The 17663-nt window shown below is 45.9% G+C and overlaps 2 protein-coding genes across 5 annotated transcripts in view; both read left to right on the forward strand.

Annotated features, from left to right (window-relative positions):
- The window catches only part of ASPP (Ankyrin-repeat, SH3-domain, and Proline-rich-region containing Protein), a 52403-nt gene extending 41739 nt beyond the window's left edge, over positions 1-10664 (forward strand). For 2 of the 3 annotated variants that reach the window (XM_064686693.1, XM_064686692.1), the window contains exons 3-8: positions 4319-4586; positions 5862-6079; positions 6152-8388; positions 8446-8663; positions 9137-9339; positions 9417-10664. In XM_064686693.1, the coding sequence (XP_064542763.1) occupies positions 4319-4586; positions 5862-6079; positions 6152-8388; positions 8446-8663; positions 9137-9339; positions 9417-9461 (3189 nt within the window). In that variant the 3' untranslated portion in view covers positions 9462-10664. Of the gene's footprint in view, positions 1-2568; positions 3131-4318; positions 4587-5861; positions 6080-6151; positions 8389-8445; positions 8664-9136; positions 9340-9416 lie in introns of those variants that run through there. The other variant, XM_064686691.1, reaches the window with a different exon arrangement.
- A 4570-nt stretch (positions 10665-15234) lies between these two features.
- Ugt49C1 (UDP-glycosyltransferase family 49 member C1) lies at positions 15235-17436 on the forward strand. 2 transcript variants are annotated; one of them, XM_064687436.1, is made up of 6 exons: positions 15235-15580; positions 15635-15793; positions 15855-16316; positions 16372-16579; positions 16654-16924; positions 16987-17436. In XM_064687436.1, the coding sequence occupies exons 1-6, from the start codon at positions 15481-15483 to the stop codon at positions 17374-17376; spliced, it is 1590 nt and encodes a 529-aa protein (XP_064543506.1). In that variant the 5' UTR covers positions 15235-15480; the 3' UTR covers positions 17377-17436. The 2 variants fall into 2 exon arrangements, with proteins under 2 accessions (XP_064543506.1, XP_064543507.1); XM_064687437.1 differs by lacking the exon at positions 15235-15580 and having other exon boundaries at positions 15684-15793; positions 15860-16316.
- Positions 17437-17663: the final 227 nt, after the last annotated feature.

The raw sequence follows: 17663 nt of genomic DNA on the forward strand, positions 1-17663 counted from the left end.
AAAAAACGCGCGCAGGAAAAGTACAAAAAATTAGCAATAAACGTGCGCGCACGCGATGTCTGCCCTGAGGTTGGGCGGTAAGCCCCCCCAACCCCCTTTCCCCAACCACCTTACTCCCGCAGGCAACAGCAACAACTGGCCAACTCTCCCGCCGCCCACACTCTGCTGCTGTTGGCCACTGTCTCGCTCCAGAAACTAGGCAGCCCTCAGGGGGTGCTGCTAAAAGGGCTAAAATCAATAAAATGCTTGTTGCTCAACAGCAGCAGCAGCAACAGCAACAACAGCAACAAGAACTTGCAACAACAACAACAACTACTTGCAGCAACAACCACACAATGGCAATGACGACAGCAAACACCAAAGGCACTGTGGACGCCTTTCAATGTACAATTATATTGGCTGTGCCACACCCCAGACCAACTGCTACCCCTACCTACCCTTTCCCTATTGCTGCCCTAACCCATTCCGCACTGCCCCTTGGCACACTGTGCAACATAAATAGTTGCGTTTTTTTAAACTTTATGTGGTGCTGTGCCAGCGAAAATGTTTGAAATTCCTTGGCTAAAGTTTTGCAGCCGCCCCGCAGCCGCACTCGTGCCCCCTGTTATTGGCATAAATGGCTGGCGGAATGCTTGAGGCACATTCCTTGTTGCATGATCGAGATGCCAGCGAGTTATTATGACAAACTTTGTTAATTGGAAAATATGCGCAACCGAAATGTTTTCTTTTCTTCTCGATTAAGGCTAAAGTTTGACTTCACTGTCGAGGGGGCGTGGCTGTGTGTCTCTATGGGATTATTAGTTGACAGTTGGAATTTTGGAAACTTAATTCCAATCAAAATTGACTGCTGCTAGGGGCATCAATCAATCAATCAAAAGCTGACAAATCACAAACTTATAGCTTGTGCATGTTTTGACCTGATTGTGTAGCTCCTGCTCCTGCTCCTGGCCCTGCTGCTTCCTCGCCCTCTGCTCAGGCCCTGCTTCTTCTTCTTCTTTGACTTTTGTACATATGTGACCTTATATTAGCCATAAAAGCGCCATAAATTGAGACTACAATCTATGTGTGTGGCGCACTTCTTCGCAACTGCAAAATGCCTTGTGAAATGCAATTTCTGCTTTCAATTTCTGCCATTGATCAGCTGCCTCCTGCCCTGCCCTGCCCCTCGGCCCTCGCTCCATTTAAACTGACTTGCCTTTGGCCCTTCGAGTGTGGCCCATCAATATGGCTGTGCACCAGTGTGACCGAAGCCAATTGTGCAGCCAACAGCTGCTGACATGTCGCACGGCAGCAGACGCTAAAGTTCCTATTCCGTCCCAACCCCATCCAATCCCATCCCATCCTATCCCACCCACTACACTTCCCGTTAGTCGCCTGTCGCATTCATTTTCCATTTGCCAACAACACATGACGACATTTTGTTGTTTGCACAATGTTTAGTTGCCTGTCTGTGTGTGTCTGTGTGTGGGCGTGGCCACTGCCCTCTCTCCCGCCTTTTATGGCGAGGCGCTACGTTTTTAGCGGTTCGTCGCGTTGGCTATTTGACTTGCATTAACCCCCGTTTGACCCACTCTTATTTTGCAAGTACGGGCGATTATGCACACGCAACGGTGTCGTTAACTTAACCGTTGTTGTTGTTGTTGTTAGAGATATGCCCGTTTGCGGGGAAGTTGCGTTTGACCCAAGCCTAATAAAACAGCAGCTTAATTGGAGTCACAAATAAAGCAAGAACGTGAGTTGGGAGGGGAGTGAGGGGAGTGGTAATAGGCACGCTTTGAGTGTAATTAAACTTATGCTGCAATGTTTTTGGACTGATTTATGATTTAAGGGGTATCTTAAGGTCAGGCACGTTGCCTTGTACATTCGCAATTGATACGTCATGTTAAAGAGAAAACAAAGAGAGGGAGAGAGAAAGAGAGGGAGCTTGGTTTAATCTGCTCTGAATTGAATATACCGCTTGTAGGGTAACTGCTAGTCGGTTAATAAGTGAAGGCATCAAGATTGTTGGTTAAGCTCTAGAGTAGTCTAAAAGAGGCAGCCTCCTTTTTGTACCGCTTACAGAGCATCTTGCAGTCGTGTATGCTGCTTATTTTAAAGGACCTGTGCAAAACTTACAAGTTGTTGTAAGGTGTCAACAGTTGCTGCTTGAAATGTCTTCAAATGCATACAAAATGCTTGTGGGCTGCCTTTTGCAGCTTACAGGGTAACTGTTAGTCGTGTCTGCCGGCGCCGGAGTAGTCTTAATTGTTATGGCTGTCGTGCTGAGAGACATTGACTGCCGCCCCGTGGAGCGCCTGTTGTTGTCACGGCTGTTGACGCTGCCCGTTGCCAATGACAACCAACACTCGCATGACAAACACTACACACACACACACACCACTACACACACTCACACACTACACACACACACGCTATGGGTACAAAGTATGCTTTCAATCAGGCACTGAATTGAAAATCCATTAACGAGTACACAGCGAAGGCAGCTGGTCGCAGACTGCGGGCGCTTCCCTACAAGGGTAAGGGGGGCTGCGGGGTGTCTGCTTTCAAGTCATGGCTTCGTTCGTTATATTTTCTGCAACAATAAAACAAATTTGCTGCTGCAGCAGCAGCTTGCAACACTGCAGCAACAACAACAACAGCAGCAGCAAGTCGCATGCAAAACAAATAGTCGCAGGACGAAGGACATAAGCTGCATGCCACACACGTAAATATTACAAGTGCGAGTGCATTTTAAAGTGAATCAAGAAGTAGAAATAAAAAGCGCAAAATCAAATATTACAAAAATAGAAGGTGCCCCAGTCCCAAATATTCGTACTGCGATAGTTTTTCGAAGCCAAATTCGGAACGTTAACGAAATCAACGTCAATATCTGTGCAAAAATAATAAAAAAGAGAAAAGTAAAAAAAAACCGGAAGCACGAATATCGAAAGAGTTGAGCCCCCCATTCACGATGCTAACCTGCGTGTGTCGGCCCGTGTCGGGCAATCTGCCCAAAATGCCCCCCGCCTCCATGATGCCCGCCTCCAGAGCCTCGCTCAGCAGCAGCGCCACAGGCAGTGGCAGTGGCAGTGGCAGTTCCTCCGGCTTCCACAGTCCCACACAAGTTGTGACATCCGAACCGAAGCTGAACGTAAGTAAAGTGCAGCCTAACAAATGCGCTGAGAGAAATTAATGCAGCTGCAAATAATTGAGTTTGTCTTTGGTTATATGTTTATCTTAATTGTCTATAATATTTAATTTTTATTAAATTTTATATACAAAATTTCCATGCACATAAATATTTATTTAGCTATTCATCTTAAAAGTGCATAAAAATAGATTTGAATCTTATGATTTTGTTAATTGATTTAAGTAAAAATTTTAATTTTAAATAAGAAATAGAAATTATAAATAAGTCAACACAAAAGTTTTGGAACTAGTTCAAAATAAATCCGAGCTATATAGCAGCTATCACGTATAGAAATTGTCCCAAGGTATACTAGGGATACATAGTTAAGAAAAGCTAAGCACCGGTTAATATGCTAAAATGAAATATTCACTGGAATTGGAACCAGTTCAAAAGTACTTCAGAGTCATTTCACTTAAACCAGGCATAAACTAATTTAAAGCTTATGGGAAAAGACATCAAGAAACACCCAACGTTAGTTTTTAGATCGTGAACTGGTTCAAAGGCAACTATAAAATGAGCTAAGAATCGCAATTTGAATCACATTCTTAGCACCCTTTTTGGCCCAGTGTACGATAAGCTAGCTGCAAATCATCGGCTGAAAGCGTCGAGGGGCAGGGAATCAACTTTAATCTATTTATGCGAACGTCTCTTGTTATTCTCAGTTTTTGTTGTGTTTTTTTCTCTTTTGGTTTTTCCGCTAGAGCCTAAATAAAAAGGTAGCAAATTAGCTTTCATTTTTCACACACATAAACATAACTTGATTTATGGTATCGGACGGGGCCAACGGGCCGTGACCGTGACCAAGACTGCGACCAGGACTGGATGTTGACAACTTGACACGGCTCGACTTGGCGCTGACTTCAGTTGAGTTGAAAGTAACGATTGCAGATAACGTTTATAAATTGTGGAAATTTCATTTTCACTTTGACGCCATTGACGCTCTCGGTAGAGGGCCGGGGCATTGGCGACAACGCCAATGACACCTCTGGAGCAGCTTATCCGCAGCTGAATCTCTAACGATCTGTACACACGGACGCACACACAAACACACAGTGTAAAGAGACCCACTTATGTCTATGAGCAGATACATATACATATAGCACTATAATCCACTAATCCCACCCACTTACACATCGTTCATCCATGCAGGTGCCCAGCAGGCTGACGTCAGCCGAACTGAGGGCGATGGCACTGCGACAGCAGCAGCAAATCGACAGCCAGCACCAGCTGCTGGCCACAAAGGAGCAACGGTTGCGCTTCCTCAAATCGCAGGAGGTGCGCAGCGCGGTGGCCAGCGCTGAGGGCGAGCGACTGCGTCGGCTGCGGGAGCGCGTCGAGGCGCAGGAGTCCAAGCTGCGTCGCTTGCGCGCCCTGCGGGGTCAAGTGGATCTGCAGAAGACCTACAATGTAACACTGAGTGAGTATATGGCTGAGGGGTGCGCGGGGGGGGCTTACAAGTGCAGGGCAGCGACAAAGTGAAGATGGGTCCAATTGAGTTAAGCACCGCATGCACACGCGCGCTTAGTGGGCGTGGCGCCCGAGCCCGAGTAGGGACTGCGGGATTAACATGTGTTAAAATCGTGTTGAGTGCTGCTACCTCAGCAGGCGTGCGAGTGTGTGAGTGTGTGTGTGTGTGTGAGGGGGTGTGTGTGTGACTTTAATTTATGTATGTGTGGCACTTTGTTGTCCTTTATGATTGCCTGTGGGCGGCTCTTGAGCTGGCCTGCCAAAGATGTTATCCTTGTTGATGGCCTTCTTATACCCTATACCCATTCAAAACGCATTAGAAGGGTATATATGAATTGTGTAACCGAATGGAAAAGGCAGCAGACATGGTTGTGGAAAAAGCCAAATATAAACCAATCGATATGATCAGATTTGTGGCAACTCTTCCCGCATTTCGATAAATATCGGACTTTTACTCAGCTTTGCTTTTAGCGTATCTTATAGATTACGAATGTAGAAATCTGTTTGTGCACGCAGATCAAATTAAGTCCAGGTTTACATAAGAGATACCTGGCTTACCCAAATAATACGTTTTAATTAATGTGGATCTTAGAGATCTTAACGGCAGGGAGGAGATAATTCCCCATAAAAGTATTACGACGTATATTGTATTTCAATAACTCTCAGAGATCCTAACAGCTGGTTAGAGGGTATCTTCTAGTCAAGCACTCCAGCCTGAAACACTTTAAGGTGTTGTTGGCATTGACTGTGCCGACATTGGCGATTTATGCCAGGACACACACATACACAGACACACCCGCTGACTAGGATGTTATGTTAATGAGGTTTCAGCAGCGCGTTGTTGGGCGATAATTAGCTCAGACAGCATCCGGCCGATGCGCAGGCATCCATTTAGGAGAGCCCATCGGCATGTGTGACCAGGCGCTGCGAATGTTTTAAGGTGTGAATTAACAGAAATATGCAAACGATTAAAATGTATTTATGTATATAAAAGGGACAATTTGACAAGTTGGGTGACTGAAAGGGAAGGGAATGTGAAGCGGATTGAGTAGCTTAAGCAGCTTTCGTGAGCGCGAACCCTCGAGAACCTGTGTCCAGCCGTCTTCAATTAGCCTCAAAGTGCGCCAACATCATTAAGTACGGCGGGTTGGCAGGGTCACAGGCGAGGCAGGGGGGTCAAATCCTTGAGTCGTGGCCAACTAATCCGTTTAACGTTTGTGCTTAGGCAATGACTTGGACTCGATTCGAGCGCTCTTCAGCGAAAAGGAGAAGGAGCTCAGCTTGGCAGTGGCAAAGGTGGAGGCCCTGACACGCCAATTGGAGGAGCTGCGACGCGACCGACGATGTCCTGTCAATTTGCTGGCCGCAACGGGCCAGGGCGCGGCACAGGCGCTGCCGCCCCAAGCCTCGCGGGAGCTCGAGAAGCTGCGACGTGAATTAATGGTAAGTCGGGCATTTGGGAGGTGCGCACCGGACGCTAATTAAGCCTTGCTGCTCTTTAACTTGTCATTCTAGTATCGCAATCAGCTGTCCTTGCAGCAGGATGCACGGCTGCACATGCAACGCGAGGCGCTGCAGCAGCGGCAGGCGGAGCTGCGCTCGGTGGATCAGCGTATCTACGAATTACAGACGCGCCTGCAGCGCAAAAAGCAGGCCAATACGCACCACCAGCAACAACAGCAGCAGCAGCAACAACAGCAACAGCAACAACAGCAGCAGCAGCAGCAACAACAACAGCAAAAACAGAAAATACAACAGCAACAACAACATCATCAACAACAACAGCAGCAGCAGCAACAGCAATCAGCTGCACAGCAGCAACAGTTGCACGTGCAATCCGCACAGTTGCTGGCAGCAACAGCTGCTGCCGCCGCCGCCGCCCAACAGCAGCAACAACAACAACAGCAACAGCAACAACAGCAACGCCAGCCCGCGGCGCCCGCCTCCAAGCATGGAGGTGTGGCCGCCTTGAAGCAGCAACTGCTGCAGAAACAGGTAAATCAGCTGGCAGCAGCGGCCGCAGCAGCAGCCGCGGGTCGCGCCGCCGAGCGTGCCATTGCGCGCGGCAGCGTCAATGTGGCCGCCGTGGAGCCCTTCATACACACGCCCCAGAAGTCGACAATAACGTCGACTGCCAGCTACCTGAGCGCGGGCAACATGCTGAAGCATGCGGCGGCAACGGCCAACACAAATCAGCAGAATCAGTTGATCCAGGATCTGAGCCACAGCCATGTGAAGCTGACCCCGGGCCAAAGCTTCTACCCGAGCAGCAACGTCGCGGCGCCGGCGCCCGCAAACGCCAGCAGCAGCAGCGAGAGCGACGAGTCGAAGCTAGCCAAGAAGCTGCTCACAGCGGCGGCGGCAGCTGGGCCTGTGGGCAAGTCCAAGACGGAGACAGATCTGCGCAAGCAGGCGCAAACAGAAGCCATGGACAGCACTACGCACATCTATGCAGAGGTAGGGCCCAAGAAGCGGGATAGAGAGGCGGCGGCTGCAGCAGCAGCAGCGGCAGCAGCAGCGGCGGCCGCAGCGGCAGAGGCCACAGCAGCAGCAGGCACAACAGCAACAACCACGTCGCCCGCTGCCTCCATCAATGCCAGCAAAATACCCAAGAGCATCTCGAGCAGCAGCTCGGCCTCGGCGCTGATCAACAAGCTCAACCAGCAGGCGAGCGCCGTCAAGGAGTCGCCGGAGCCGGCCAAAAAGAACGAGATATCGGTGACCAGCGAGACGTTGTCGGAGCGCAATACGCAGCAGCAGCTCACCGTGCACAGCATGCCGCTGGGCGCAGTCAGCAAATCCGTGGCCATTGCCGTATCCAATGCCAACGCCTCCTGCAGCAGCGGCAGCAGCAGCACGAACACCACCAAACCTCTGCAGGTGCAGGTGGGCAATTTGGTGGTGCCGCCGCGCAAGCCCATCAGCAGCGTTGCGCCCACCTCGATGAGCAGCAGCAGCGGCGGCGGCAGCGGGAGCGGAGGAGGCAGCGCCATACCCAAAATGATAAACTACAGTCCCAAGGTGAATCGCGTGGCGCCCAATGTGGTCACGCCCACGGCTGATCCGCGACCCGCACTGCCGCCCAAGCCTAGCAAAATGTCTCCGACAGAGCAGCCCAGCGAGAACAGTGGCTCAGCTGCAGCTGCAGCAACTGGCGCCACGCCCAGCACAGCTGGCAAGGCGCAGCCAGCAGCTCCGACACAGGCCAGCTTTGGGCTGCAGTCGCTCAACATCAACGACAACTTGCCCATCAAGGCCAAGCCGCTGACCATACGCAAGCAGCCCATCTTCGAGCAGCCACCGCGACTCAAGAGCACGCCCGTTGTAGGAGGCGCCTCCAAGCCCGGACCGCAGCAGCTGCCGCGCAAGCCGGAGGCGCAGGCACAGACGCAAACCAAGGAAGCCCAACGTCCTATGCAGCAGGAGGCAAATAGAAGCTCAGCCGATTCGCCACAGCACTCGCCCAACAGCAACTCGCAGAGCAGCTCCAGCGTGGATGAGCCGGATCGGATGGGCAGCCAGGCGGAGACCAGCAGTGGCAGCAGCCTCAAGGAGCGCGCCGCCAGCAAACCCAAGCTGGGGCGACGCGTCAGCTTTGATCCGCTTGCGCTGCTGCTGGACGCCAGCCTGGAGGGCGAACTGGAGCTGGTCAAGAAGACGGCCATGCAGGTGGCCAATCCCAGCGCGGCCAACGATGAGGGCATCACAGCGCTCCACAATGCCATCTGCGCGGGACACTTTGACATAGTCAAGTGAGTCCCAGAAATACTGCTCCGTGTCTCAAGTATATATTTCTTTGATCCCTGCAGATTCCTCGTGCAGTTTGGCTGCGATGTGAATGCCCAGGACTCGGATGGCTGGACGCCGCTTCACTGCGCCGCCAGCTGCAACAACTTAAACATGGTCAAGTTTCTCGTCGAGAGCGGCGCCTGTCTTTTTGCGTCCACGCTGTCCGATCACGAGACGCCCGCGGAGAAGTGCGAGGAGGACGAGGAGGGATTTGACGGCTGCTCCGAGTATCTGTACAGTAAGTAAAGTCTGCTAATTTGGGAATGGAATTTCTTTTTTTTTGCTCAAATTACTTTAATTAAGTAATTTTTCAATGTCGAGCATTTTAAGTTAATTTTAAGCTAGCTTATTCTTGCTTTAAGTATTTTTTGTATTCAATCTTAGCGCAGTATATTATACCGATTCCATATTATATCATATATGTACGATCAGTTGATCAATTATAATACCCGAGTCAATATACATATGTGCCAATCTGACTGATCGGTCCAGTATATTTTTTATTTTCGTTTTTTCAAGATATCGTAACCAACTTTTTGAGCTATATATATAAAAAGCCTTCGATTGACTGTACATTAATCCTTAATTTAAGAAGATTTCTTAGGGGTTAGGAATGTATAAGAATTCCCTCCCGTAGAGCTTGATCTATCAATTCGTATATAAGTATTTCTCTCACTCTCTCTCTTCCTCTGCCTTCCACTTTCCCTGCAGGCATTCAGGAGAAACTGGGCATCCTGCACAACGGCGACGTCTATGCCGTTTTCAGCTATGAGGCGCAGAACAGCGACGAGCTGAGCTTCCACGTGAACGAGCCGCTGATCGTGCTCCGGAAGGGCGACGATACCGAGAACGAGTGGTGGTGGGCGCGCAACGCAGCCGGCGAGGAGGGCTACGTGCCACGCAATCTGCTTGGAGTAAGCAATTCTTAATTCTCTCCCCCTGTGACTGCATCTAATAAGGACATCTCTCTGCCTCTCGCTCTCTCCCGCAGCTATATCCACGCGTGCCGCCGCAGTCGCCGCATTTCAGCGATTAGCAGTTAATACGCTTCACCATACTCAAGCGCAAGGCTGGCCGACTTGTGCAGAAGCGCTATATATCCAAGTACATCTGAGCAGCAGATTCCGAGCACGTCCCCTACGCCTAATCCCGCGGTGCCAAACTGGATGGATGGATGAATGGATGGGAAGGGGGAAGGGGATGGCGCGTCTTAGTTATGAGCTGGCATTATTTATGACAGCCTCGTGTTATTTCTTTCCTGTTTACTTTTTTGTTTGTTTGAAAAAGCCACAAGAAGGAAACCAGACGCAATCGTGTGTGTGACACACATACACACACAAACACACACAAGTCATGTGTGTGTGTTGCAAGTGTGCAAACGTGTGTCCATCATCGGAATGTGCAGCATTTGGCACAGCGCCTGCGGCAACAGCTATTTATTATAAAAGAGGAGCAGCCAGGACAGGCCACAATTAGGCAACAGCCTGGTCCTGGTCCTGGTCGTGGTCGTGGTCCTGGTCGTGGTCCTGCTTTTGGTCGTCCTGCACACGTACAATAAATTGGATTTCAGTTAAGCCTGCCCCCTGCTTAGATTAAGGCCTAGACTAATAACTTAAGTAAAACATGTGCACCACACAATCCCCCTGCCACATATAAGCCCCCAGCCGCCCAACAACTCGCCACAAATTGCTTTCAACTTTTTGTGCATAAAACTAAAATTTGAAATTCAAATTTAAGATGCAAATTGAAAATGAAAATTGAAAATTTCAATAGACTTTGTGCACTTTGTGGCTGGAAAACGAGTTTGTTAATTGCCAGTAACGAGTTTTATTGCTAAATATTCGAAATCTAAGCAAGACGAAAAACATTAAATTATTAATTTACACACATTTTAGACATTACAAAAATAACAACAAGAAATCGTGATTTTTGTGTTGTATAAAGCGAAAGTGCAAAAAGCTAAACGAAACATAATTTAAATATCGTTAATATCGTCTATTGTACAGTACTTACTACCTATGACTAAAACAAAAGCAGCTTCGTTATCAAATTACAATTCCTAATAAATACATTCATAATTAGTTTATATATAATTATATATATTAATATACATATGTATCTATATGTAATTGCCTGATGCCTACCACCTATTCCTAGCATTCACAAAAATACAAAAAATACAAAAACAAACACACAACAAATTACATTTTAAATGCAATAATAATAAATAGAGTGTCCTTAGTGGAATATGCCTAACTTTTTATCTTTCTGGCATGTTTGGAATTTCAGAAATGTTGGCAAACCTTAGAAAATCGCTATCCTTACATGCCTATTGAAGAATGTGGTTATTCATCTAATTTAAAGCCAGTAAAAGTTTTTAACAAATATCAATTTTCAAACAATTGGATTAAATACGGCCTGTTTTTATTTAAACGTTCATAAAACTTTGCCAAAAATTAGTGGGTTCGAAATCAAAATGTTGTTTTCAATCCATTCTATACAACTTCATGATTTCAGAATGCCTAATTTCACTAAGTTCGGACATTACTCTCCCGAACAAGCACTACAACATTTTAAAACCTATGATTGATAGGCATATATCCGGTGAACTTAAATTAACCAAATACTTGTAAAATGTGTAAGAATACAATCGAGGAATACGTACGCTCATGCTTTCAGCCGTCTCCCGCAATGGTCCTTTCCCCTTGATGGTTCCTATTTGACAACAAAATTCCTGCTTATACAACAGATGTTTCCCAGGTAAATTTTAAGTTCCAAATCTCTGCGAAATTCCCACAGAAATAGGAGGAAACCAGCACCCCATTAAAATGAGCTACGTCAGCTGTTAACAGCCGTCTGTAAAGTCGATCTAACGTTCATGTTAGCCAACAGCAGCCTAACAGTTTGCCCTTTGCGCATATGCAATGAAATTTATCATCAGCTGTTTTTTTCCACCTGTTGACCATTTCTGTTCGCCTGGTACTTCTGCAAAATTTTTGTTCAGAGCTCGACAGCCAGACGCCGATTTCTAGCTATTTCTGTACGCCTGTTATTTCAGCTGAATTTTGATTTTTTAAAGGCAAATCGATGTTTCGAATACGTACGAGTCTAATGGTATATTATTTTTTAAATCGGAACGTATTTAACCGAGATATTTAAAATATAGTATTTTCAGGAAACCTAAAATTATATATCTCTGGTTAATCGGATCTTCGAATATTGCACATATTTATATGACCCAAACATGTTTGCATGCAGATCGAAAGAGTTGCACCGAGTTTAAGTAATCTGCCCGAATAAGAGCTATTTTTTATTAACATTCCGCAATCTCCTCCGCGTTCGGACTCCTCCAATTCGACGCCTCTTTAGAAGGAAGGCGCCTAGCCAGTCGATTTGGATGGTCTGTTTGTGCAGTCTGCAGTCTGTTTGTGTATGACGTCCCCGACTTTGGGCACTCCAGGTCTTTTTCCAAGTCGGAAGTAAAAAAAAAAATTCTTTTATTTTTTTTTATTTTTTTCTATTTTCCAAATCATCATCATTTTATAATAAATAAATCGTTGAATCTGGTCCTAAAAACACCGAAACACCAGTTATACTGCGTACTTTCGGGCAGCAAGCAAATGTTTTACCTGTTTTTGGTATGCCAGTCGATTACAGAGATCAGTACGAGTTCAAAAAGGTATAACTTTCCAAAATCGGACTATTTTTAGCCGAATTATCGCAAAAAAAACGAAAAATCTTCAAAATTGTAACGCCATTTTTTCGCGTTTTTCAAATGGCAGTATCTCGGCCAAATAAGCCCCGCACAGCCATTTTCAGCCAACATCAAAATTGGGCCATTTCTTAGAATTCAGATTTGGTGTCAATCGATAGTCGGGATTCGTACGAGAAAAAAGAAAATTCGAAATCGGACACGAGATATTTCAATTTTAATTTTAATTTCAAAAGCAAGTCAAAACGTATTCTGCAGACAGCACGAAAGTATGCAGTACCACTAAAATTCTGCTAAAAACCGATACAAACGGCTATAATGGCTATTTCTTGGCCAAAAAAAGCCCGATATCAGGCAGATTGTGCACAAATGTTTTTTTGGAAATGGCGATATCTCGACTAAATAAAGCCCGATTTTGGAGCGATATATACATAGTATATATATAATACCTACTATAATAATACAAGTTGTAATACTGTTGTTAAACTGTAAAAAATAAATTAAGACTATGTTTTTACTATTTTTTAAGTGCGGAATATACAATAAGCAAGTTCGAAATTTGACTGAAACTTGACAAAAACAGAAAGGCCGGAGAAAAAAGATCGTTTTTGAAATCAAAAGATTATCATTGTAATTTGTAGAATGTCACAAGCCCAAAACGATATATCTACACCCGATATTTAATTTAATTTAAAGTGTCGTGTTTTCTTTTGATATACAAACGTCGGCTATCTATGCAAACAGGAATTTAAAAAAATATAGCTTTTTGTGGGCTATATCTTCTATATCTTATCAACAAAATCCAACACAGTATAGAAATAATTATGCTTGTACATTTAAAAGTTATATATTCATGATACTGTTCGTGCCTTTCTCTAAAAAGAAAACACTTGCACATTTCTAGATACGAGTCCCGTGTTCGTGGATTATTATTCGACGTATATTAATCGACGTTTATTTATTTTTATTGACCGGGAGTAACAGTTCTATACTTAATCACAGGCTATCAAGCTCTGTATTCACTCGTGCCTAACCCAAGTTCGAATACATAAATAATATGCCAGGCTTAGGCAAAAACAAAATATATATGTATGCGTGCTTCGAAAGCTCATTTGATTATTAAGTAACTCGATTTAGATCAAGTCATTATGACTAGGCAAACAAATTGAACAGAGATGTGCACAGCTATAGAATAGCCTTTTTCCCCGTTTTCGAATGGTTTCTTCTTTGAAATTTGTAGAATATAGAGATGGCATAAAAATATCTTTATATTTTTTCTATTCAAAAAGAAGTGTAAGAAATATTTTAAAATATTATTAATAATTTAATACCTTTTAACTTTTTGCAAATATTTAAAATATAGCCAATGTGTAAGAGAAGAGAGCTTGTGTTTGATTAATGCGCATTTAGATTCGCTCGCGTCGAGTTGAAATTCATTTGCTAGATTCGATGCATTTTATTGAAAGTTGAACTGATTTGCAGTGGCAGAGAAAAATGAATCGATTGAAATGGATCGATTGGCTATTACAATATAAGCTGAGTATGCCCGACTACTCAGCCAGAAAGAGGCGACGGCTGTCAACTTGCAATGATAGACAATATGATTGATTGATCATTTTAATGAATAACCACAATACAATAATAAATAATTATATATCCAGATTTCAACACATGTACTTAATACAAAATTAGATATTCCCCTTGGACCTTATCAGCGGCCGTAGGGTATATCAAGTAAATGAACTAGTGAGAATGCTCTAGTCGGCAGTGCCCAACTAGAAGATACTCTCTTGGCCCGATCATTTACTCCCTCTTCATAGCAGACATTCCTGTGCCTGGAGAAGGTACTACTGCCACCCTTAGTGGTAAATCATTGCTTGCCTTATACGCAGATGACATCTGATTTTTTTACTCGGCGCCTTGCGAGTACGAGGTAGCCGACGGGTTGCAAGAGTACCTTCACTTGCTTGACAGCTGGGCTCACAGATATAGCATTCAATTGAATCCGGCTAAGTGCAGAAATGTCTGCTTCACTTTACGCAGGGGTGAGGTGCCACAAGTGTGGCTTAACGACTGCGCGTTATCCTGGAAAAGGGACCAACTTTTAGGTCACACATCCAGGAAACAGCCTCTAAAAGTAGGTACAAGATGTGTCGCCTAAACTGGACGTTATACAAGTGATCCGAAACTCCACCCGCTTTGTAAGATGGCTACATATAACGCGGTCATCGTGGCTGCTAGGTCGAACCGAGAACATGTTCAAACATTCCAGAACAAGCCCTTCGGCTAATAATTGCCAGTAATTGGTACGTGCGCGGTTCGACGCCTCACCGTGATTTGAAATTGGAAACTGTTGAGCTGCAAATCAAGCGATCGGCTGAAGTCACACATGACTCAGACTGGCCAAACCTTTCTCTGTAGTTCGCGCCATTACCCGGTTGAAGAGACAACAACATCTTACAGGTAGTAAAAACTAGAATATCCCTTCTATTACTTTAACTTTGTCCATTTGACACGGCGTGGCTTCTATATTAACCCTGACTGTCCTTTTATAGCCGATATTGATTGCCGATTCTTGACAAAACTAATAAATCATAAAAAAAAACATTATACATACAATACATAAACATAAAATGCAAGCACACACTTGTTCACACAGCGGCTATGCTTCTTCTTTACTTAACCTCAATTGTTGGAAGTTTGTTCTTAAAATTCGTTTAAAGTAAATACCATATTAATAGGTTAGACATTTATATTTTCTTTTTCAATTTTGTGAAGCGAAATGACGGAGATATACGTTTTTTGAGTTATGCTTTAAGGTTCACATATCATAATCGATATATAAACCATCTGATATACGAGAATATATATTTCCAGCTCTTATCTATCCGATGGTGGACACACGGTCATGGCCCAGATCTGCATCTCCAGATGCCTCTGTCTGACTATCTCATACATTTGCACAGAACTAATATACCCTTTCCAATCATTTTCAGTGGGCTTAGGGTATAAAAACATGCTCCCTCCCTAAATTTAACGTACATCATATTGTTATATGTGGGACACGATGAAGGCAGCGTCTCAGTCATATGTGAATTGCGGCGTGGAACGGTCGTCCGATAGTCGGGAAGAGTTCATAGTGGCCGCTGCGCATTAATTAGGAATACGAAAAATAAATAAATTAAACTGAACGAAGTCAAGAAGTGTGCCATGTACTATAGATATGTGTCTATACAGCAATCTTTCATTTGTTGCATGTGATCAATAATTCGCCAATTAATTGTGACACTTAAGAAAAAAAAGTTTAGAAAATAATATATATACATTAATTGGCATTTCCGCAATGAAGCTGCAGGCGTTGAGTCTGATTCTACTGTGCTCTGCGATGGTCGCGCTGCCCCAAGTTAGGCCAGCCAAAATTTTAGCTGTGTATGCGTTTCCAGGTAAGCGAGCTTCACTGTACTGCAGCTGCTCCATTAAGACTGACTCAAATGCAGGCAAGAGTCACTTTATGATGCACACGGCGCTGATAAGAGAGCTCATAGAAAGCGGACACCAAGTCACGATGATTGCGGCCTTTTCGCTGGCCTCCCAGCAGCTGGGCAGCAACTACACGGAGCTGCTGATCGAGCCCGTCTACGATTTCTGGCATGATGGTGAGCAGCTGCCGCCGCCTTATCACAAAGGGGTCTAACTTTTCTTTGGCACTTGCCACAGTGAAGCTGAACTTTGGGGTGCAGCATCTGTTTGATTTGACACGCATGAAGAACTATGACTTCCTGAAAATGCTGGAGATAATTGGCTTGAAGACCACGGAGCATGCCCTGCGTCAGCCCCATGTGCAGGCCTTGATACATGCCAGCCAGACGGAGGGCGTGTTCGATCTGCTGCTCGCCGAGCAGTTCTATCAGGAGGCCTTCCTGGCGCTGGCCCACAAGTATAAAATACCCATTGTCACCACCAGCACTCTGGGCTATGAGAATCACATGAGCCAAATGATGGGCCTGATCACACCCTGGTCCTTTGTGCCGCATGGATTTATGCCCTTCACCGATCGCATGTCCTTCATGGAGCGTGTGCGCAACACCTACGTTTCGCTCTACGAGGATTTAGATCGACTGTTCAACTACTTCCCCAAAATGGATGCCATCACAGAGCAATACTTCGGGTCAGTCTTAGGTGAGTGCCGTCGGTTGCTGTATAGAGAATCCCCTGCTATTTCTTTTGCCCGCAGCTGAGGTGCCCAAGGTCAGGCACATGGAGACGCAAATCTCGGTGATGCTGCTCAACAGTCACGCACCGCTGACAACAGCACGTCCCACTGTGGACGCCATGGTGCCAGTTGGCGGCATGCACATCTATCCGCCCAAGCCGCTGCCCACGGACATGCAGAGTTTTCTCGATGCGGCAACAGATGGCGCCATCTACTTTAGCCTGGGCAAGTGTGCCATCTCCGTTAGGGGTACTCCGCCTGTCCATACTAAGCCAAACCCTACTCTGTTCCCATTCTAGGCAGCAACGTGCAGAGCAAGGAGATGCCAGCCCATATGCTGCAGCTATTCCTCAAGGTCTTTGGCTCCATGAAGCAGCGCGTGCTGTGGAAGTTCGAGGACGAATCAATTGGTCAGCTGCCCCCCAATGTGATGATACGCAAGTGGCTGCCACAGGCTGACATATTGGCGCATCCGAATATCAAAGTGTTCATCACGCACGGCGGCCTCTTTGGCACGCAGGAGGGCGTACACTATGCCGTGCCCATGCTGGGCATACCCTTCTACTGTGACCAGGTGTGTTTCTTATATCTATTCAATTATATTGTGGTATATGTTACAGCTCTCACCACCCGCAGCATCTCAACATGAACAAGGCCGTGCTGGGCGGCTATGCCATAAGTCTGCACTTCCAGTCCATTACGGAGCAGCTGCTGCGCCACTCGCTGCTGCAGCTCATCCACAATGCCAGCTACGCGGAGAATGTGCAGCGCGTCTCCCGCATCTTTCGCGACCGCCCGTTGCCGCCGCGCCGGAGCGCCGTCTTCTGGATCGAGTATGTGATACGGCACAAGGGAGCACCACATATGCGTTCCGCGGGCCTCGACCTGAAGTGGTATCAGTTCTATCTGCTGGATGTGATTAGCTTTGTGGCAGCCGTTGGCTTGGCTCTGCTCCTGCTCCTGCTGTTGGCCTTACGCTTGCTGCGGGGCAGCGGCAAGAAACATAGCAAATCCAAAAGTCATTAAATCATCATCCATTCAATCTAGCTGTAATTATTGCCGTCAAATAAAAATAGTTGATATGCATCTGTCTCCATGTAATCTACAGAACAACGTATTCTGCCTCAGCTGATAACACGTGCGCGTCAATCAATGCTCAACATTTCCAGCACCTCTCCCATAATACCGCAGTCCGCACTTTTGAAGAACTGTCGACTCACCAGACAAGCAAAACGAAACCAAACAGGAAAGACCGGAACACGCCGAAGATTGAATACCCTTGACGACATTCATATAGCGTAGATGTAAAGGCC

The sequence above is a fragment of the Drosophila montana genome, unplaced genomic scaffold, assembly GCF_035044405.1.
Source record: "Drosophila montana isolate Dmon_TW-CO22-7 unplaced genomic scaffold, ASM3504440v1 contig_3200_1, whole genome shotgun sequence".
Taxonomy (NCBI): domain Eukaryota; kingdom Metazoa; phylum Arthropoda; class Insecta; order Diptera; family Drosophilidae; genus Drosophila; species Drosophila montana.